Source organism: Ornithorhynchus anatinus, chromosome 5 (genome assembly GCF_004115215.2).
Source record: "Ornithorhynchus anatinus isolate Pmale09 chromosome 5, mOrnAna1.pri.v4, whole genome shotgun sequence".
In the NCBI taxonomy this organism is placed as follows: domain Eukaryota; kingdom Metazoa; phylum Chordata; class Mammalia; order Monotremata; family Ornithorhynchidae; genus Ornithorhynchus; species Ornithorhynchus anatinus.
This window is the reverse complement of record NC_041732.1, coordinates 23,507,374-23,531,194: the sequence shown is the minus strand read 5'-3', so window position 1 is coordinate 23,531,194 and position 23,821 is coordinate 23,507,374. Positions and strand designations below refer to the sequence as shown.

Sequence of the window (23,821 nt, the reverse complement as noted above, 5' to 3'; positions counted from 1 at the left end):
AAGTGGCCGAGCCGGGATTCGAACCCATGACCTCTGACTCCAAAGCCCGTGCTCTTTCCACTGAGCCACGCTGCATCGAGCCAAGGCTTTGAGCCCCATGTAGGACACCTGATGACCATGTATCTACCACAGCGCTTAGAACAGTGCTTGGCACATAATAAGAGCTTAACCATCATTATCACCATATCTATAATAGCTATCTACACATCACCTTCAGGAGCCTTCACTGACTGTTCTCTCATTTCCCTCCCTTTTGTGTCATCTAGGAACTTTGGCCTGTAATCCCAAAAGAATTTACTACTCACGCTACACCCAACCACCTCCCCCCAAAAACCTATGTACATATCTTTGTATTCTGTAACTTTCCTTATCTGACATGTATATTACCTGTCTGCTTCCCCACTGGACTGAAAGATCCTTCTAGACAGGAATCAGTTGATAGGTATATCAACTCTATTGCACTTTCTGCAGTGCTTAGGACAATTCTCTGTGCACAATAAGCATCGAATAATACCACTGATGGATCGATTGGTTATCCAGGATAGGTGACTGACTGTTATTATTGTTTCTCTTGGTTTAGAGACTCCATAAACTCTCTCTTTCCCCCACTCCAGTGTTTCCTCAACCTTATAATAGAGGCAATATAGTTAATATCTAACCAACCTTTTTCTGACTTCAAATGCATTTCAACTTCTTTGGTCCTCTGTGGAATGTTCCTCATAAAAATCTCTCATAATTCGGTGATAAAGAGACGTTAAGCTTTATGTCAAATTAAAGACTTACAAAGTTGTGATCTTTGTGAAATCAGGACAGATTAACAAAGAGTTTACTGGGAAAGGAGTATGACCTATTAGAAAAAGCTCAAGCCTTGGAGTCTGAGGACTTGGGTTCTAGTACTCCCTGAGCCATTTGCCTATTTTGTGATGTTGGGCAAATCACTTAATTTCCCTATGCCTCAACTTCCTCATCTGTGCATTGGGGATTAAATACTACTCTCTCCTATTCAGACTGTAACCCTATGTGGAACAGTGACTGTGTCTGACCTGATTACATTGCATCTATTTCAGCACTTGACACGGAGTAAACGCTGAACAAATGTCACCACTGTAATTATTATTATTATATTAGACTTCTCTAACAGCTTCACTAGCACCCCTGTAAACTTCACTCAACAGGCAATCGCAAAACAGGATCTAGAATGAATTCAGCACACTACATTAAAGCAATGCTCATTAGCAACACAGCTTCACTGGATGGGGCAAATTAGGAGAATAGATGAAAGTAGGATGACCAAGTTGCTCTTGTATGGTGAAATGAACCCTGTGCCAGCAAGAAAGCCAGAACAGCCTCAGTGTGGTAGAGCAGAGGGCCACTGTGACACAGCAACAGCAGATGGAACAGTCTGTCAGCATCAGGAGAGGGGTTGTTATCCTTGTGCAGAAGTTCCAGAAGAGACCAGAAGACAGAATCTAAAGCAGGGACCCACACTATTAAGAGTAAACCCAAGAGTATGACAGAGGACAATCTTTACGTGCACCTAGTGTGGAATGTTGTGTTGGTTGCATATTACTCTTCAGTCAAATGCATCTATGAATGAATGGAAGGGCACTGTCAGTAATGGTCCCTTCTCCAAATATAAGGGCAATGATGCACAAACATGTGTGTGTGCATGTGTGCGTGAGCACAAGCACACACACATACATACATGCCAATATAGCTCATTCTCTTTTTGGTGCTCAGACAGGCCTTAGGAGATGGTCCAGATTTATTCCAAGGGCACATCACTGAGCTCTCTAGCAAAGTCTGTTTTACCAACAAGCAACTTAAAAATTTTCCAACCCTTTGATCTCAAAATTCACTCTGGATATTCTGAGGGATCTTTCAACACCTCTGACTCATGGCAGCACTGGACTCCTTCTGTTAGCACAGTTAAATCTCCAAAGTAAACGACCTGGCTTCATCCATCACACTTGGAGATTGATGGGCAAACCTACTGGATTATTGATGCCAATTACATTCTCAGATAGAAAAGCCCTTTGGGGGTGGGTGGGTATCTCTCTGCCTTTTGATCTATGGAAGGTCTGTAATTTTTCTCCCTCCCGCCTCCACACAAACTCATGAAATTTTATGGGAAAAGTGTCATCTCCCCCCTCTTTATCTCTCTCTTCCTCTCCCTCTTTTTCGTTTCTCCTTCTCTCCCCTCCTACTGCTCCCTCCTCCCTCCCCACTTACTCCCACCCCACACACTCTTTCTTTGTTGCTTTTAGTTTATTTCCCTGTTCAGCTGTGCTGGTATTCATCTGAAAAATCCCTGGCTGATTTTTGCATTAAAGTAATTCCACAGCAAGTCAACTTAGGAGCGGGAGTGAAAAAATTCAAGTTTAATTGCATATCAGCAACCAATGTATACCAATTAAATACTGCCAGGCCCAAAGTGTAAACAGATAGGCCTGCCCTGGCATTTTTTTCTCTTAACTACTGGGTGCTTTGGAAAATTTTGCCTGGGGTTTTTCAGGGTGAAGTGTTAAAGGAACCTGCCCCTTTATGTAAGAAGTTTGCTGGTTGGATCATAATCTCCTGTGCTATCCACATCTAACTCAAGGAAAGGGAGTAGGGCTGGGGCAGAGAGGGAGAACTCTGAGGAGGACTGACAGGGAGGTAAGCTCCTCTAGATGTAAACTCATCCTCTAGATTGTAAGCTTGTTGTAGGTAGGGAATGTGTCTGTTTATTGTTATATTGTACTCTTCCAAGTGCTTAGTACATTGTTCTGCACACAGTAAGTGCTCAATAAATACAACTGAATTGAATGAAAGGAGTGGGAGTAGAGCTGAGGGAGAGAACTGGACTGGGAAAGCTCTGAGGAGGACAATCAGGGAAGTTGGAGAAGCAGGAGTAGAGCTGGAGGAGAGAGCTGGGCTGGGCAAGCTCTGAGGAGGACCCACGAGGGCATTGGAAAAGCAAGAGTAGGGCCAGGGAAAAGACCTGGGCTGGGAGAGCTCTGAGGAGGACGCTTGAGGAAGCTGGAGAAGCAGAAGAAGCAGGAGTAAAGCCGGAGGAGAGAGCTGGGCTGGACAAACTCTGAGGGGGACCCAGGAGGAGCAGGATTAGGGTTGAGGAAGAGAACTGGGCTGGAAAATCTCTGAGGAGGACCCATGGGGAAGTTGGAAAGAGAGCAGGCAGTGAGGAGCTGGAGGGACATTACAGCCTCACGTCTTGGGTCAGCCCTCTTCAGCTATTCCTTTTACTACCCCAGTCTTGGCTTTATCCCCAGTGTGCTACAGCCCTCACAAACGTCACCATAATTCCTCCCACTCCCTCACATTCTCTGACTTCTGTTTAGGCCCCATAGAGACCACACTGCCCATATGGCCTATGGTTTTGAAGAGTTTACTGAGAGCATCATACTGAAAAAGCACACTTGTCAAAGCTCATGAGTATGTTGGTAGAGCAGCCCAATTTTGGTTGAGCATATGGAATTCTAGCTGCTGCTTGCTTTCTTCTCCCCTCTGCTCCTACAGCAAGGTAGAGTTTGCATCACTTTAAATAATCCAGTGATGGATTCCCTCCCTACATACCTTTGGTATTTGTTAAGCACTTACTGGGTGCAAAGCACTATATTAAGCACTGGGTTAGATTCAAGATAATCACATTCCGCGAGGGGTCCACAGTCTAAGTAGGAGGGGGAACAGGTATTGAATCCCCATTTTGCAGATGGGAGAACTGACAAAGAGAAGTGAAGTGACTTTCCTAAGGTCACACAGCAGGTAAATGGCCCATGCTCTTTCCACTAAGCCATGCTGCTTCTCAACCTTCCAGGAAAACAGGACCAGGCAGTGCGAGAAGTTTCAATCCCATATAGATGGGGATGGCTGACAACTAAATCTTATGAGGACATGTAGTAATAGTATTTAAGTGCTTATTGGGTGCAGAACACTGTCCTAAGAATTGGGAAATAGTACACAGGTGGGAATTAGACACTCTTTCTGGCCCTCAAGGGACTAAGTAAACCAGTCACTTGAGGGGAAAAATCATCGATTTTTCCTGTATTGAACAATTAAATGTATAAATAACCAGGATTTCTGATGACGAAGTCTCAGATTCAAGATATTTTACAAGCAGTTTTCTCACAAGCTCAGTGCAACTGTAAAATTGAGCAGGGAGTTGTTGTTTTTTTCCTGTTAACCGTACTGGATCCAAAAAGTCGTTACTCCCCCTCAGCCACACCAACTTTAGTAATAGGCAACAGAGGCTCAAAACAGTACATCAAGGAGGAATTCTGAAATGAACAGAAGCCTGTTCCTGTATAACGGTCGATGTTTCCTAAAAGCTCCATTTAAACACCAGGAGCCAGGAGGATGGCTCTGCACTGGAATACATTCAGCAGACCATGGTGGGACATTACCTGTATATAATTTACGATTTTGTAGATTGCAAATGCGCTTTTTGGTGAGGAGTATGTTTTCTGGTGATCATTTTTCAATGGAAAATTTTGTTTCTGCCTCAAATCTGCATGGGGAAAATCTTTATTAATTATGGTATTTGTTAAGCACTTACTATGTGCCAGGCACTGTACTGAATGCTAGGTTGGATATAAATGAATCAGATTGTACACTAAGCCCTATTTCCCCTTTCTGCCACCTATGCACTGAAATATGAATCCTTAAGCTCTGGATATTCAACTCACACAGACCCAGAGGACTTATGTACATATCAATCAATCAACTTATTGAATGCCCCCTGTGGGCAGATCACTGTACTAAGCGCTTGGAAGAATGCAATAAAAAGCAGTTGATAGTCATGTTCCCTTGTTCACAAGTGAAGCAGCATGGCCTAGTGGATGAAGCACAGGTCTGTAAGTCAGAGCGACCTGGATTCTAATCCCGACTTTATCACTTTTCTATGTGACCTTGGGTAAGTCACTTGACTTCTCTGAGCCTCAGTTACCTCATCTTTAAAATGGGGATTAAGATTGTGAGCCCAATGTGTCCAACCTGATTATTTTGTAACTACCCCAGTCTTCAGTTCGGTGCCTGGCACATAGTAAGTGCTTTAAAAATACAAATACCATCGAAGAAGAAAAAAGAGCTTACAGTCCAGAGAGGAGCTTACACTATATCCATACTTTATTTTAATGTCTGTCTCCCCCACTACACTGCAAACTCCCTGTGGGCAGGAATCACGTTTATCAACTCTATTGTATTGTACCTTCCAAAGCCCTTAACCCAATGCTGTACAGATTAGTAATTGCTCAATAAATAACTTTAACTGACTGCTGAAACCATGCATATGACATGTACATCATCAGTGATCACATATCTCACTTCTCATCTCTGAGCTCGCTGTAGGACCTCTGAGATCATCATCATCATTTATTGAGTACCTGCCATGTGCAGAGACTATTCCAGGTAAGAATTAACATGAATAAACTGTGGTATCTGTTAAGCACTTACTCTGAGTAGAGAACTGGACTAAGTCAGATACAGTCACTGCCCCACAGGTGCCACATAAGCTACGTAAATTGGAGAACAGATATTGAATCTCCATTTTACATTGAGAAAACTGAGACAGAGAGAAGTTAAATGACTTTCCCAGGATCACACAAAAGGCACGTGATAGAGCCAGGATTAAAACCCAGGAACCCTGACTTCCAGGCCTATTCTCCATCCAGTAAACTTGTCTGTCTCATTAAGGAAGATATCTTGGAGTGTGAAAATATAAGCAAAGCTGTTACTAGGTCAGAGAAAGTGCCCAACATGACCAGTATTCTTTCCCAAATAAGAGGTGATAGAATCGCCTAACTTATCCCAATTTAGCATTTTCTGCTTTTAATTGGACAAAGCAAAGTTACCAAACCTCCCTTTATTAGGAGGGAAAAATGGGGAATAAAGTTAGCACGGGTAGGAATTATACAGGATCTGCTGACTTTCTTTTATGCTTTTCTACCAGCTGTCATGGGCCTTGGATGCAGAGTCTGAAGTACGCAGGGATTAAAAAAAAGAGAGAGTTGGACCTCAATTCAAAAGGTAGCATAGGTGTGAGACTTTCTGCAGATTCTGTTAGTAACTCTTTTGCTAATGAGGCTGTTAATCTGTGATACTATATTCCATTTTGGCCAAAGTTTTGTTACAGAAAGCCTTTTCAATTCGCAAAAACCCCTTCTGTTTTGCCATGAATTATCATTTTTTGGCTGGCATATTCACTTTTTAAGAAAGCAGCCCAAGTCTCCCAAATAAGAACTTATCAGCTGGCAATGTTTCGGGCTTCTTGAAACTTCACTGTCCCCAAAATAGTTTCATAACTCAAATGCCGTGGGAAATTTGTACCACTAAAACACAAATAGATTAGTTAGTTCCTTACCAGCTTACCCTTTGTTTGTAGCCACTATCAGGAAGGAACCAGGGAAAAGTTTGACTTTGAGAGTTCAAGATTTTTTTTAGCATTCTGTGTGTCTCAAATAAACATTTAAGTTAGAAAATGGTATAATAATGTTGGTATTTGTTAAGCGCTTACTATGTGCAGAGCACTGTTCTAAGCGCTGGGGTAGATACAGGTGCCACATGAGGCTCACAGTTAATCCCCATTTTACAGATGAGGTAACTGAGGCACAGAGAAATTAAGTGACTTGCCCACAGTCACACAGCTGACAAGTGGCAGAGCAGGCACAGGCAGGGATTACTGTCACTTTGCAAGGTGGGCCATTCGACCCAGGGGCAGTGAGGGAGCGTGTGGATGTTTCAGCACAAGCCACCAGCACTACCACAAAAGCAACTAAACACATATTGTGCTGGCAGTAAATCGTACACTTCCTCTCCTAACCAATGGTATCTAAGCATTGTCTTCACATCATCTCTACAATCCGCCCCTTCCTCTCTATCCAAACCGCTACAGTGCTGATCCAAGCACTTATCATATCCTGTCTTGACTACTGCATCAAACTTCTTGTTGCCTTCTGTCTCTCCCCTCTCAAGTGCATTCTTCTTTCTGCTGCCTGGAGCATTTTTCTAAAAAAACTGCTCAGTCCATGTCTCCCTATTCCTCAAAATCTGGTAGCTCACTCATCTCTGCATAAACAGAAGTTCTTTCCCATCAACTTTAAAGCACTCAGTCAGCTCTTCTCCTCCTTGATGATTTCCTTGATGATTTCCTACAACAACCCAATTCTCACACTTGACTCTTCTAAAGCCAGACTTCTCACTGTACCTCAATTTCATCTTTCTCGCTGCCCATCCCTTTCTCTCGTCCTGCCTCTGCCCTGGAACTCCCTCTCCCTTAATATATGATAGATTGCCACTCTCCCCACCTTCAAAAGTGGAGTGATTTGCCTAAGGGGAGACAGCAAGCAAGTGGCAGAGCTGGGATTAAAACCAAGGATATATGACTCCCAGACCTGTGCTCTTTCCACTAGGCAACACTGCTCCAATGGCAGCAGGAACATTCTCAGAAAAACTGAGTCAGTAACTCCCCCCAAATTGCTACAGTATGTTGGCTGCTGAGTTAGGAAACAGTTCAACTGACTTCAATGAGAAGCAGTGTGGACTGGTGGAAAGAACATGGGCCTGGGATTCAGAGAACTTGGGTTTTTACCCTGACTCTGCCATTTGTCTGCTGTGTGACCTTGGACAAGTCACTTAACTTCTCTGTGCCTCAGTTACTTCAGCGGTAAAATGGAGATTAAGACTGTGAGCTCTGAGGGACAGGGACTGTGTCCAACTCCATTGTCTTGTATCTACCCCAGTGCTTAGAATAATATCTGGAACATAATAAGAACTTCATAAATACCATAAAAATAGACAGTTCTTCCTTTTCTCCCTGTGAAATCTCAGCTATGATATTCACTCTCTTGAACACTGGGATACCTACAGGTGATAGTGTAGAATCTCGGACAAGAATTTGGAACCTCATGTTCCTTTGCCCTAGAAGGTATTAAGCCACTAAAATACTCCTTCTTCAAATGCACAATCATAACTTTCCCATATTTTATCACTGTACCCCAATTAGACATTTATCATGGCAAATATGAATTGATGAAGAATCAAGATGGGTATCTAATCTTCCACTTTGTTCACTCAATCCTGACAACACTATTTGCCCAGAGATAAAGTAGTAGTAGTAAGCGCTTACGGTGTATAGAGGACCACAGCTATAGCAATAGCTGAACAATATTGGAGCCCAGGCCAGTTTTACTTTTTGCATTAAAAAAAAAAGCCATTTAACTGGAAATTTGTACATTTAGCTCTCTGACCTACATAAATTTATTGCTAGTAAATGCTTGTTATTGGTGCCTAGAAAAGCAATTTGGTTGTTTTATTTTTAAATATGATTTTTTAGGATACCACTGTTGGCCTCTCAGGATTGTGGGCCACTAACCCAACTCAAATGAAATATGGAAATAAAAATGACTCCAGAAGCTTCCAGTTAATTCTTTTTTAAAGCCTGAAATTTACCAGAGCCCTGTGAGCCAGGAAAGAGAGAAAGTAATATCTTGATATTCTTAAAGAGCAACGCCATGCAATCTTACCAACATAATGCCAAGAATGCACTAACCAAAGGGGCTAAATTCCTTCATAACGAAGATATGTTTGCTTCCACGAGCCTAACAAAGATACGTTTGCTTCCATGAGATGGGGATAGTTTTGTGGAGATGGATTTACCCCAAACTGTTTCTCCATTTGCCATTCGTCTCTAAAGAAATACATTTCTTTGGACCTCAGGAGGGGAAAGACTTCTGTTAACCACAAAAAGTACAATTGTGATGTCTGTCATGCTGTTAAGGGCCAACATCACTCTACCTCTTCCTCTGTTACCTCTTCCTCTATCTTAATCAGCAGTGAAAAAATAGAGCTTCCCTAGAGGGACAAAATGGCAGGCAAAACATCTACTCTCATGGGATATTTATTTTTGGAACAAGAATATCTGATTCAATAACTTTTTCCTTTAAGAAAAGGGGAGAAAAAATTGAATATATATATTAAGAAAAAAAGGCCTGGGAGTCAGTCAATTAGTCAGTTAGTCATTCTTGTTTATTGAGTGCTTACTGTGTGCAGAGCACTTTACTAAGCGATCCTGGCTCCACCACTTGCCTGCTGTGTGACCTTGGGATAGTCACTTAACTTCTCTGTGCCTCAGTTTCCTCAACTGCAAAATGGGGATTGAATAACTGTTCTTTCTCCTACTTAGACTGTGAGCCCCATGTGAGACAGAGACGGTATTCAGCCTGATAAACACACATCTATCCCAGTGGTTAGAACAGTGCTTGCTTGACACTGTGGGCAAGTCACTTAACTTCTCTGTGCCTCAGTTACCTCATCTGTAAAATGGGGATTAACTGTGAGCCTCACTTGGGACGACCTGATCACCCTGTCTCTCCCCCAGCGCTTAGAACAGTGCTCGGCACATAGTCAGCGCTTAACAAATACCAACATTATTACTTAACAAACCCAATTAAAAAAAAAAAAAGCCTCAGCAGCTTTACTGGGTAAAGGAAAATCAAAGCTTTGGTAAGAAGGAGGAATGAAGCGGGAATCAGAGGAAGAAAAGGTGCCACAGAACAAATGAAGAGAATACTATTTCCATCATCTACTCAAAAGAGGTTATTCTTTCCAACTCTTCTACCCCAAACCACACCTAACTCTCTTTCAATGAGAATTTCCCTCTCCCTTTTGAGAGAACAGGATGACTCTACCTGTGAAAGAACCACTGCCAAAATAGTCTGATCTGCATTCATCAGCCCACTCTTCTGAGCTCTGATTATTAGTCTCCAGACATCTCTCTAATTATACATTTGTTTTAAATAGCCCCTCCCACTTCCACTTCCTCAATGGGAAACCAAATGGCAACAAGTAGGTCTGAAAAGGATCGGCCCTCAGTTCCCATTTTCAATATTGTCAGATGATAGAAGTCTTGGCTGGAGTACTACGGCTCAGTAAATCCCAAGTGACTCTCAGTCAGGAGCAATTCTTAGCCCATTATTGCACTCACAAGCACTTCAATCTTATCTAGGGGAGACCAAACCCCACTGCTGCTCCCTTTCGCTTCTATTTTCTTGGCACTGACACAACTTCAGAGAGCAATGTTTCATCTCCCACTCCCCCTTGAATGAAACTGATTTTCCTCCTCTAGACTATGAACTCTTTGTGGGTAGGGACAGTGTCTACCAACTCTGTTGAACTCCCCCAAGTGCTTAGTACAGTTCTCTGCACACAGTAAGTGCTCAATAAATACCATTGATTGATTGATTCAGTTCCAAGCCAGAGCCACAGAGACATCCTCCTACAAGTTTCCTCCTTCTGGCCCCTGGCCCCAGTAGAAACACATTTCTTCTTGGGGAGGCTCAGGGTGTTGAAGATTTCGCCTAAGCACTTAGTACAGTGCTCTCACAAAGGGAACCCTAAATAAATGATTGAATGACTGATCTATGACCCTCATGTGAGGTAAGGAATAAAAAATCTGCCATTTTCCTCCTTCCTGCGGGGATCCAGAATGTCACAAACCGTCCAGACCCCTGAGGTTTGCTGCCCACAGGCATGATTCTAATTGGAATCTCAAGTGTTCAGATGGCACCCCAATCTTCATCCCCTCCCACCCTCCTACAGAGAAGGAAGCAATAGCTGAATGGCGTTTGACTGGTTATTTCCGGCTCCCTGTCAGGCAACACGTGAAGTTATACTTCCCACTGCTTGAGGGAAAGCCAATTCTGAAAATGTCAAATCTTATTTCTGAAAGGAAGTATTATTGGGGAAAATGGACTCTGGCAGCTAAACGACCAGGTTTACAGCATTATTTATTTCAGAAAAATAAATTAATGAGGGAAACTTCAATATTGATGAAGCTGCAAGACTATAATGAGCAGCATGGGGTCCCAGGGGGAACTGCTTTTTAATTATTTTGTAAGATGAACTACAGTCACACAGTATTTGATCTATGCCTCAGTCAACACTATTTGGAAAACTGAAAGAATTATTACCCAAAGCCAGGTCAAGGAGAAGGAAAAATAAGTCCTTGGAAACAGAACAGATGCTCTGTTTAAAGTTATGTACCCTGATCAGAAATGGCTTCTCTCTGGTTGATGCCCAATGTTGTTCTGACCTTTGTGTTGAACAAAACCTTGGCAGATGAAAGCAGAGAATAATTTTCTTCGCATCATTAGCTGGAACATGGAGGGTTCTGCTAGGTTCCGACAATAGCACTAAACAAAGAAACCCGACATATTATTGTCTTGAATATGTGGCTTCCTATGGTGGCACCATAGAACATCACTGCCATTTCCGAGTCCCCTCCTGGAGAAATTATCTTCCCCATTCCCAATCCCACCTCCTGAGAACAAGTGATCCAAATCCACTTTCCTCTCTCTGTGTCTCTCATTTACTCTCTCTCTGCCTCATCCCCAAGCTCATCTTTCGCAAACTGCCTGCAGGTTGACACCATTGCTTTTTAGTGTCATCTGATTTCAGGCTGCAAACTTTGGAAACTGCTGTTGTAAAGTTAAAACCCAGACGCCTGTGGCTGCAAAAGCATGTCCTCTTATGCATCTTTATAAAAAAATAAAAATGTCATGCACAGTGGCCAAAGTTCTTCCTCAGAGCGAGGCAAGGGTGAGGTACCAATAAGGGACTAAACTGGATTACACAGTGATTCAGGAATTGGACCCCATTGGATTTTTAAAGGTAGCTCTGAGAATTATCCTCTTTCATTATATGAAGAGAAACACAGGCAAGGAAAAGCTAAGAGGAGCACTGGGCCTGTCAGTGTAAGGTCAAATCATGGCAGGGGTGGAGAAGCAATTAAAGCCTAAAGACTTCTGAATCTGAGCCCAACACTGCTTCCACTGGACCAAACCAACTCCATTCTGGCCCCATTCCAAAACCCAACATCCTTTCGCCGGAGAGACTGTACCCAATCCAGATGCTGCTTAGCTCGCTGAGTGAAAACTTGCCTAGGCATTTCACTTCATTGTTACTTGGTTTCTGTCCCACGGTAGTGATCTCTGCTGATTCTCTGTCATGCTCTGTTTCAGGAAGGAAACAGCAAACACAATGGTCACTCAGCTGGCCCCCTCAGCTAAACGTCTCAGGGAATGGATGAGGTCTCTGAACATTAGGGGAGTTCTGAGCAGTGGTTCCTTCCAATGTCAGAATGGAAAGGAAGTCAATTCCCAGTGCATCCAACCTGCCTTGGGGCAGGACCTATTCCAAATTGGGCAGATCCTTTCCTACCTTTGAAAAGTACCATCGATCAGCAACCATTCCACCTTTTTGCAGGCTGCATCTCAGTCCTGGAAGCAGAGTTCACACCCTTAATGTTTCTTGGTACCTCTGGCTCTCCCCGTTACTTGGCAGTGACCCAGTGACCTCTTCCCCCTTACCCCACATGGCACACTGGGATTCTCCAAATCCAGTTCTGCTCACCAATAGTCATAGCAGCATCAATAGCTTGTATACAATGGTCCTTTCTAATCACAGATGCCGCCACTGAAAATGAAGTTCACCTACAAATGTGCTTGCAGGTAAAAAGGCCAAAAGAGAATATAGGATCCCAGCCACAATGAGCACCCATAAAGGTTTCCCTTATTGAGCTGTTGTGTTTAATCTTTTCAGAATCTGGTGCTGTTGCCTCTGATGCCTCCATGACTCTCCTATAAAGCTTTGACTCAAACAGAGTCATTTCTGACCTGATGGCAGTGTGCTATCCTTAGCAACTGACTCCCAGTGTTCAGCTAGGATGCGGCACTGTCTGACATTTGTTTTACCGTGTCCTTAAAATGCTCCATCTGTCCGCTTTGCTTTTGGCTTCCCAGTTTCAGTTCTCCATGCAGCAGCTGTTTGGGTATCCTGCTATCATCCAGTCTCCTCACATGTCCCACCCAGCATAGCTCTGTTAAGCCAAGCCCAGTTTCAATCTTAGGAAACTATGCTTCAGAATTTCTTGCTCATGCTCTTTTCTTGCCATTTGTCTCTGGGGGCCCACAGAATGGATAGGAAGGTGGGCTCTGGATACACCTGCATTGATGCATGTTGGAAAAGGGCAAGCTTTCCCACAAGCTTGCTGACTCGCCTGCAACTCAGTTGGTCAACAAATAACAGCTCCAGTGGATGGAGAGAAATGTTGAAATACGGTGATTTTTATTGCCCAAGAAATAACTGCTGGAGCCATGTACAAGCTGCATATGTTCAGATCTTCTTACATGGCTATGATTCTGACGCTGGAAGTGGAATAACATCACTGCCTACTGAGGCCAGCCTGGAGAGGAGGTGCATTCTCTGCTGTGAAACACCCGGGCAATGACACGGGACACATCCCGAGAGGTGGAAATGGCATGGGGGAGAGCCAGGACAGAGATCACACACTTGCCATGTGGGCTAAGTTTTGGAATTGAACAAGACCTTCTGAAACAATCGATGCCCAGCTGAACCTGGGAAGAGATGACCAAACACTATTTCACCTCCCTCAAATTTTGGGAATCTTGTGGGTGTGGATCAGGAAAGGACTGGATTAAGATTCCTATGGACTCTCATCCTCCTGGCCCTGAGAACCTTGGGAAATGGTAGGGGAAGTCTAGGACATTTCTGGACCACAATTAGTAAAGCCTAAGTGTTCAAACTGACAAGACCTCCTTGGGTAGATGGGACTTGAGGGTTGTCCAGGCCTGGAGTAGTTCCCCAGGGGCAATAGACAGGAACAGACAGGGAGTTTGTGAAGAACCTTAACTCACAGTGTGAGGTGAGGGAGGTTCCAATAAGCCAAATCTTCCAACAAGCCAAATCCTCATTACAAACCCTCATCAGGTAAATCTGTAGAAATGGAGTGACATGGCATTAGCACTATCTTTTTCACACCCAATCAAGTGAAGATAGAATCAGAAAACCATAATAATACTAATGATGATGATGGTATTTGTTAAGCACTTACAATGGGCCAGGCACTGTACTAAGTGCTGGGGTGGATCCAAGCAAATTGGGTTGGACAGTATCCCACTTGGGGCTCACAGTCTCAATCCCCATTTAACAGATGAGGTAACAGGCACAGAGAAGTGAAATGATTTGCCCAAGGTCACACTGCAGACAAGTGGCAGAGCTGGAATTAGAAACCATGACCTTCTGACTCCCAGGCCCGTGCTCTATCCACTATACCATGCTGCTCTTGGCCCACTTAGATAAGTGAACGTGTGGAGATGTGTCCGATGAGGTCCTGTCTGATAAGACCCTCTCATTGCCAGCCCCTCTACCTGTTGAGATATTCTAACAAATGTTTTTCTCCTTTGGGCCAGTCCAGTCAAGGCTCCTTCCGATGGACACTGAGTGTCCTTGTCTCTGAGGGATTCCTCTATGTTGCAAGGGAATACCCTGATGACTCAATCATTCAATTGCTTTACAGAGCACCTATTACTAATAATTGTGATATTTCTTAAGCGCTTATCACATGCCAAGCATTGCTCTAGGCACTGAAGTAGATTCAAGATAATCAGGTTGGACACAGTCCCTGTACCACCTTGGGCTCGCAGACTAAGAAGGAAGAAATTCTCATTTTACAGATGAGGAAACATTCACAGACAAGTTAGGTGACTTGGCCAAGATCATGAAACAGGCAAGTAAGTGCTTAACAAATACCATCATCATTAATAGCAGAGCCAGGTTCCCATTTTACAGATGAGGAAACAGCCACAGAGAAGTTCAGTTATTGCCTAAGGTTACAAGGCAGGCAATAGCGGAACCAGGGTTAAAACTCAGGTCCTCTAACACCCAGCCTGGATTCTTTCTACTAGGCCACACTGCTTCTCATTTCATACCTCCTCCTGTATCAGGGGGCTGCTCTAAGGAAATCTCTAGAGATGCATTTTAGGAAGTACTAAGCATTTGGAAGATGAGTTCAACAAAAGTAAAAGACATGAACTTTTACTCTCGGTTCTCATAATCTAATGGTGAAGACAGATACAAATTATATCTAAAAAGTGAGAGCAGGAAGAACACAGATGTAACAGAGAGTAACAAGGATATGTCAGGATGAGACAGCTGAATATGAAATTGAATATACATAAATGCTGAAGGTGGCTTGTTTGGAGATGTAGTGAGCACTCTGGGATGTCTGAAGTGATCAAATCTGGCTTAGTGTTTTGGCCCCATAAAGCAGTCCCAGATTTATCCAACTCAGATTTAATTAGGCTTCATACAATTTTCTGTGGTGAAGAAGGACATTTTCTAGATTGACCTGACATTATTCTTAAGACTAATGAGGACTTAAAAAACAGCATGGCATCAGCAGTATGGTCAGTGGAAAGAGCAAAGGGCCTGGGAGACAAAGGACTTGGGTTCTAATTCCAGCTCTACTACTTGTTTTCTGTGAGACCTTGGGCAAGTCACTTAACTTCTCCATGTCTCAGATACCTCATCTGCAGAGTGGGGATAAAGACTCTGAACCCCGTGTGGGACATAGACTGTGTCCAATCTGATTAACATGTAGCTAACCCAGTGTTTAGTACAGTTGTTTGGTACTTAGTAAGAGCTTAGCAACTAACATTAAGGAAAAAAAAAGACTTTCAGAAATCAGAGTACAGAGGACACTACTTACCAACAGAAACTTATTATGTTTTAATAAGAGAATCTTATTCTGTTTTAAGCATGAGGATGTTGTTTGAGTGCCTTCTGAGACACACATGTGAAATTTATGAAGGAGGGTAAAGGGGCATTTCATCCTCTCTCTCCAGACATTCCAACATCCAGTCTGAGAAAATGCATTTATCTCCCTGCTTAACAAAAGACCTGGATGCTCCAGGCATAGAACTCAACATATAACCTAAGTTTGTCAGCTCCCCAAGAGCAGGACTACTTATTTTTACTTTACGTCTACTGAACTGTTCTCTCCCAAGAATTCCATAACACAATGATATACATCTGTAGGTGCTCAGTAAATTGAATGAGCGAATAAATGTGAAATTATTCCAAGAGAAGAGGGTGTATGATTTGTTTTTGTTCTGAATCACATCATCTCTTTCATTCAGTCATATTTATTGAGCACTTACTGTGTGCAAAACACTGTTCTAAGCACTTGGAAGAGTACAATACAAAAATAAACTGACATATTTTCTGCCCACAGTGAGCTTACAGTCTTTGCAAAGCTTCCCACCAGTTACTAAATCAGAAACTGAAGATGGGGTTATGAAGCCTCTGGTGAACTAATGATAGGAGAAGGAAATGATTCTTACATCTGTCAATCTGGCTTGGAGTGAGAAGACATTAGTCAATGGGGGAAGATATCATCATGGCCATGATGGAGAGGACAAATAAACTCTGAAACTGCATCCTGGTAGTCACGATCAAAGGCTCCCTGGGAGATCTCCCACAAAAATAAGACCCTAAGTGAAAAGGGCAGATCCTTTTTTTCCTCTTCAATTTACATTAGGTCTGTAATACATCAAGTTCACTGAAACTGAACCATCACCCCACAGACGGCGCCACCCAGCTGGTCGAAGCAACTTACCTATGTAGAGAGAAGAATCTTTCCTTCTCACGTGGTCATCGATGTAGGAGACTCCCAGAGGTTGTACAGGGGTAGCACCAATCCCCAGTAGGACCTGTGCTCCAATGAGGAGCAAATACATCATGTTGGTTGCAGTCCTGTTCCTGCAGATTAGATCCGGATCTGGTCCCTCATCGCTGGTGGACCCATTCGCAGCACACACATCCCTGCCTTCAGCTCCCCAACGGATCTCCCCAGACTCGTACTTGTACTGGTGGGTGAGGAACTCTGGGAGGGCAGAGAGGAGGGCGCCCAGGGCCATGACGATCCCCCCACAGCCAATTAAACGCGGCCGGTGGCCCCTGGCCCCAAAGTAGCTCACAAAGAGGATGAGGGCCAAGTTCCCGATCTCAAAGCTGCTGGCTATCACACCCACATCCGCGCTCTGCAAGTTGAATCTGCGCTCCAGGGTGGTTAAAACACTGACCTGCAGGAAGAGAAAAAAATCAAATTTATTTCTGTAAAAGGACATCTGCCGTTGCCTGCTTTTTGACTTCACCCTTACTGACCCGACTCTCCCTCTTTTCCTTATTTTCTCCACACTGGAAATAATCTGAATGTTGGGAAAATCTGCTTCAAAGGATGAAATAGCTGCTGTAGACAAGAAAAAGAGTGCTGCAAGCAAATAAAACTTCTAAGGTGAAGTTATCCTGAGGAACGCTTTTCTTCTGAAATCTGTGATTGCTCCAACATGTTCCTGCAGGTTCTGGTCCCTAGCAAGTTCAGGACATAATGCTGCCTTAAATCCCTTTCATTTTTTGAAAGCATGCTCAGATCTCGCTTTATCCTCGCCATGTCCTTATGAGGTAAGAGGTGCAGCCATTATGATCTTTGTTTGGCCCATGAAGAAACTGAGGCACAGGGAGGTTAATCCAGTGATCACCCAGCAGGATGACATCAGAGTTGGGAGCAAAACTCTACTAGATGACAGGCTCTCTCTACTATTCAGTGCTGTTGGTGCTGTCAGGAAATAACTAGGAGTTCCAAATTGGACAACTCTCAGGACCTCTCTACTGGGTTCAGCCTCATGTGAAAGTAGTGCAGTAGTGATGAGCTCTCTTGGGTGGTAAATGGTTCTTTTGACTGAGACCAAGAGCAAGGATGGATCAATGAATCTACAACTGATAAACCTGGAGTGATCCAAAGGTCAAAGCAACATGAGAATTCCTCTTGCTCTTATGTCACCACATCCCTTCCTTTCAGGACTGACAGCTATTGTTTTTTCACTTTCATTCGTTTAATCATATTTATTGAGTCCTTACTGTGTGCAGAGCACTGCACTATGTACTTGGGAGAGTACAACTTAACATTAAGCAGATCCATTCCCTGCCCACAACACATAGTTCCAAATGCCAAATTTTTTCTCTTTTTCATTTCCTCCTTTTTTCCAAACTAATTTCTCCCCATTGAAAGGAAAGAATGTGTCTTCTATTCACTCTCCACCACTGACCTTAAAATGATCTTTGCTTCTCCCTCTACTATTCTATTCTCCAACCCCTACTGATCTTAAAATGATTTTGCTACTCCCTGCCTTATCAATCAATGATATTTGCTGAGCATTTTCTGTGTGTGGAGCACTATATCAAGCATTTGAGAGATCAGTGGAGTTTGTAGAAATGAATCTTGCCATTAGGAGCTTACAATCTAGTGGGGGAAACAGTAAAATAAATTGCAGGAGGAAGCATAATAATATAAAGATATTTTCATAGAGAAGCGGTGTTACCTAGTGGAAAGAGCCTGGGTCTGGGAGTAGAGGATCTGTGTTTAAAACTCAGCTCAGCTACTTCCTGGATGTGTGACCTTGGATAAGTCACTCAACTTCTCTGGACCTGTTTCCTCATCTGCAAACTGGGGATTCAAAACCTGTTCTTCCTCTTGTTTAGACTGTGAGCCCCATGTGGGACCTGATTGTCTTGATTCTACCCCATTGTTTAGTACAATGCTTGGCACATAGTAAGCACTTACCAAATATCACAATTATTATGAGTTCTTTGGGGGTTGGGGGTTATCAGTGTGCTTAAGGAGGTATGGATCCAAGTGCATAGGAAACCCAGAAGGAAGGGAAAATGGGATTGGGTAGGGGGACGAGAGTTTACTCAGGGAAAGCTCCTAAGAGGAGATGTGATTTTGAAAATGGGGTAAGTGGTGTTCTGTCAGATGTAAAGGGGGAGGGAAGTCCAGGCTGGATAGAGGTCAAAGGTCACATTAATAATATCTCCATCCATGTGGAGAGGATGAATTAGATAGAATCGCTAAGTCACTCTGAGCTGAATGGAAAAAAGGCCTTCCGGAATCAGGCACAATTAGCATCAGCAAGGGAGAGACAGAGGTTATGGTACGAACACATTTTGAAATCCTCACACTTGGGTAGATTCACTCTCTTAGTCGGAGGCCACAGACGGCAGCACTCCTTGCCGATGAATGTCTTTCACCCCAAATTTGCTGTTGGTCTGAGAGTACTGAGCATTGCAGCTGCTTGATTTGGCAAGACGAAGGCTGACGTTCAACAAGACAGAGGTCATGCTTAGGGCAACCCAAGCCTATTTCGCTCCTCTTTTCTCCTTCTTTCTGAGCCAATACCAATGCATTCCACCCTTAATCCCACTTACTGGATGAATCTGATGGTTTGAAACATTCAAATTTTCTGAGGCTTTAGAGGGGGGAGGCATAATGTTCAGGGTGTTATTCTCATTGGAAACTAGCTTGGACATGCACAAGACCAGCAGTAACGTTCCTGCAAACTGGTCCTCTATGGTGGGGGAAGGGTGATAAAGAATGCAATTTTCTCTGGAAACACCCCCAAACTTCTGCACCCCAATGCAGTTACTTGGGCTCTCTGATTTCTCCCTCCAATCAATCAATTAATGGTATTTATTGAGCGCTTAAGCACTTACTATGTACAGAGCACTGTACTCAGAGTTTGGGTGAGGACAATGTAACAGAGTTGGTAGGCAAGGAGATAGACATTAAAATACATTACAGAGATAACGTATATCTCCATAATGTACCTATATATATATTTATATGTACTCATAAAGTGCTATAGGGCTGATATTGAGGTGACTATCAAGTACTTAAAGGGTACAGACCAAAATGCGTGAGTGACACAGAAGGCAGAGGGAATAGGGGAGACGAAGCCTTAGTCAGGGAAGCTCTGTCTTGACTCCATGATTTTCCCAACCCTCTGAACATCCAGAACCACACCACTTCTACCCTCTGGTCCTACTTGAAATTTTTTGGGAGCATACAATATGATGCTACCATCCAAAATGCTCAGAGAGAATTCAGGCTGGGCTCGATCCCATCTGTGTCACAGCTGACCTCTTGCTCACATCCTCTCTCTGTCCTGGCACTCCCTTCCGCTTCATATACAACAGACCACCACTCTTTTTACCTTCAAAGCCTTATTAAAATCACATCTCCTCCAAGAAGCCTTCCCCTACTAAGGCCTCATTTCCCCTACTCCCTCCCCCCTCTGTGTTACCTGGCACTTGGAGCTGTACCCTTTAACCAACTGATATTCACTCGACCCTCAGCGTTTATGTACATATCCATAATTTATTTTAACGACTGTCTCCCCCTCTACTCTGAAAGCTCCTTATGGGCAGGGGACTTCTCTACTAACTTTGTTATGTTGTACTCTCCAAAGCACGTACTACTAATAATAATTAAGGTATTTGTTAAGTGCTTACTACGTGCCAAGCACCGGGATAGCCACGTGGGGCTCACACTTTCAATCTCCATTTTACAGATGAGGTAACAGTCACAGAGAAGTTAAATTAAACCCAAGGTCCCACAGTAGACAAGTGGCAGAGATGGGATTAGAACCCACTTTCTCTGATTCCCAAGCCTGTGCTCTTTCCACTAAGCCATGCTGTAACCAGGTTCTGAGCACAGTGAGCAGAATATCACTAATTCCACTGATTGATCACCAATTTCCATGACGGATTGCCAAATGTGTGGGCCCCTTACGTTGTCAGGCCAAACACACTTCTGATTTGTTCTCCTCCACCTCAAAACCAGGATTGAATACCCTGAAATGGAGGTTTTCCAGGGAGTTATGAGGAAGTGAAAGCACGAGGGTGAAAGAATCATTTCATTCCCGCTGCTGTAAGTCTTCTCGACACAATGCTGGCAAATTAAGTGTGAAATCCGACACCCTCTGTCTTCCGACTGTTGTGCCGAATCATAAATAGGATGCAGGTGTGTATATATCTTCTGAGAGATATTAGGATTATGGTTCCAATGATAGTAAAAATTAGAGATAAAATTATAACAGTAAACTAATGAAAGAACAGATGAGCTAACATTAAAGGCATGTGAGACTGTATGGTTATGAAAGACAAAAGAAGGATTCAATTTGAGCCCTCACGGACTCCAATTCTGCACCTCAACACGACCCTTAGAATATCATATCAGCGTTGGTGGTGTTGAGCTGGCACTTGCCCATGTCCTTGCCCAGCTGCGTGTGCTATTTTCATTTTTGGGCATCAAAGGCCCATCAATCCACAACAACCGCTCAGGTGTGAAAAATCCCTGATGCCTCAGTCATCCCTCCCCTCCGAACGGGGCTCTCTCGCCAACTCATCCATGTTTGGATGATTGCTTAGGCTTTTCCTTTCATCACATGAGGAAACTGAGGCACTCTACACTTTTTAAAAAAATGATATTTGTTAAATTCTATGTTGCAGGCACTGCGCAAAGCACTGGGGGCAGGTACAGGATAATCAGACTGGAAACAGTTCCTGTCTCAAATAGTCTTAATTCCTATTTTACAGATGAGATAACTGTGGCACAGAGAAGTTAAGTGACTTTCGAAGGTCACACAGCAGACAAGTGGCAGAGCAGGGATTAGAATCCAGATCTTTCTGATTCCTAGGCCTGTGTTCTATCCATTAGGCCTCATTCCTTCTTGTGAAGAGTACAAATATGATTGTTTTTGTAGGATCATTATTCCCTCTTACTTCATTCAATTGTATTTATTGACATTTACTCTGTGCAAAGTACTGTACTAAGCATTTGGAAGAGCACAATATAACAATAACTGTCTAGGCACAAATGATCACCTCCCCTCTCACTCCACTCAAGTGCTGGTACTGGGACTAAAACCCAGGTATCCTGACTCCCAGTCCTGTCTTCTTTCCATCCTTTCTGTTAGGTCAAGCTGCATCCCCAGATTGGGAGAGAAAGAAAACCTCAATACAGCATCCTTCCAAAAAAATCATATGAAAATGATCCTGTTTGAGGTGTTCTAGTGACTAGAGCATGGGCCTGTGAGTCAGAAGGATCTGGGTTCTAATCCCCGCTCAGTTGCTTGTGTGCTGTGTGACCTTGAGCAAATCACTTCACTTTTCTGAGCCTCAGTTATCTCATCAGTAAAATGGGGATTACGAGTGTGAGCCCATGTGGGACATTGACTGGGTCCAAACTGATTTGTTTGTATCTATCCCAGCGCTTAGTATGGTGCCTGACACATTTCAAGTGCTGAAAAATACCACAATAATTATTAAGATTATTATTACTATTATTATTAATTGATGAATTATTAGAGCATGACCCAGAAGGCTTTTCTCCTTCCTCACACTCCTACCCATCAAGTTTTCTAGAGGAGACAAACAGCAGGCCAGGGGGACCATCGAGGATTCAGAAGAGTGGCTCATAATGAGGTCACATCAGGGCTTATCTAGTAGCTCTGGGTGCAGGTTTGAAGGTTTTAGGGCATTAGGGGAGCCATTCAGCACACCAAGCTTTGGTGTTCTTTCCAATAACCTCACTCTAAAACCCATAGGCCTACTTGAGTGGGGCTTAAAAATGGAAACAAACCACTTGAAAGAAAAGCAGGAAATGGCACCAAATATGGCAGTATACACAACACACTACTGGACTCTTCCTGCTAAGGGAATAAAAAATGAAATAGGCGTCCTTGAGTCACATGTGCTGTAACTAACTCAATAACTGGCATGGCCCAGGATGTTCCTTTGCCAACAATTTAGCTCAACCTACATCTTAGAGAAATGCTTTACTGGATTAATTAACAGCTGAACTCCTCACTTACTTAAACGATGATTTTGAGGAGATGGACCAATTAAGTTTACATGATGCAATAAAATCCATGTGTTGGGTTTTATGTGACAATGAAAGCCTCTGAGAAAGGCAATAGAAAAACTTAACTCCACAGACTGTGTGCATAGAATTGAGCTGTTTTTATTTCACCAGTAACTCAGCATAACAAAAACATCTTGGAAAATGAGAGGACAAGAAATTGGATTTTTTTTTTAATCCTATGGCAAAGTGACTCTGGAGTTATTACTGAAAGTGTGGAATAACAGTGGCTAGTCCACTTTAGAGAGTGACTTGGAACTTGGAATGTAACACCATCCCATTGTTATTGGGTAGAAATGTTCCCCATCAAGACCATCAGAGTAGGACTAGTTGGAAATCACATTTGACTACTCAATAGCTTCTGCTGGCAATCAGTCTGTGGTATTTATTGATCACCTTACTGTGTGCAGTAGAGCTTGGGAGAGTACAGTATGATAGATTTGGTAGATATGATCCCTTCCCACAGGGAGCTTACAGTTTAGAGGGGGTGATTTATCCCTATGTAGATCTGGAAAAGAGGAAGATATGAAAGAGGTAACATTTCCTGGGCTGAGAAACTGTGACTCTATTGTGTCTGTTATATTGTTATATTGTACTCTCTCAAGCACTTAGTACAGTGCTCTGCACATAGTAAGTGCTCAATAACAGCAATTGATTCCCCAAAGATAGGTGAGCCAGAATATACTACAATGGGTTGATTGGAAGCAAGGACCTGTGCATTCTCCATAACAGCGGCACGGAGAGGGAGAGATCGGGTCCAACCGGGACATGCATTAGAGACCAGGTGTCTGGGAGTCAGAGGACCTGGGTTGATCCCCAGCTCTTACACTGGCCTGCTATGACCTTGAGTAAATGATTTAACTTCTCTGGGTCTCAATTCTGAAAATAGGAATAGTAATACCTGCCTCGACAGGTGAGCCAAGAGGAACAAGTGCATGTGAAAGTGCTTGGGAAAGATTAAAGGGCTGTAAAAATTCAAGGAGTTTAATTATTCTCTGAGGTGAAAGGCTATTCTACAGTTGGAAGGAGCCCCACAATTCTCGGTATTCCTTGTAGGCAGGAAGCATGTCTAGGGAATGAGTCTTCCAACTCTGTTGCATTGGGCAAGTCACTTCACTTCTCTGTGTCTCAGTTACCTCATCTGTAAAATGGGGATTAAGACTATGAGCCTCATGTGGGACAACCTGGTTACCCTATATCTATCCCAGT

General features: G+C 43.2%; 1 protein-coding gene across 1 annotated transcript in view; it reads right to left on the bottom strand.

Moving 5' to 3' along the window:
- Positions 1–23,821, bottom strand: part of LOC120638425 (solute carrier organic anion transporter family member 3A1-like) — a 125,417-nt gene that overhangs the window by 33,309 nt on the left and 68,287 nt on the right. The window contains exon 2 of the mRNA XM_039912299.1: positions 16,472–16,937. Within this exon, the coding sequence (XP_039768233.1) occupies positions 16,472–16,937 (466 nt within the window). The remainder of the gene's footprint in view (positions 1–16,471; positions 16,938–23,821) is intronic.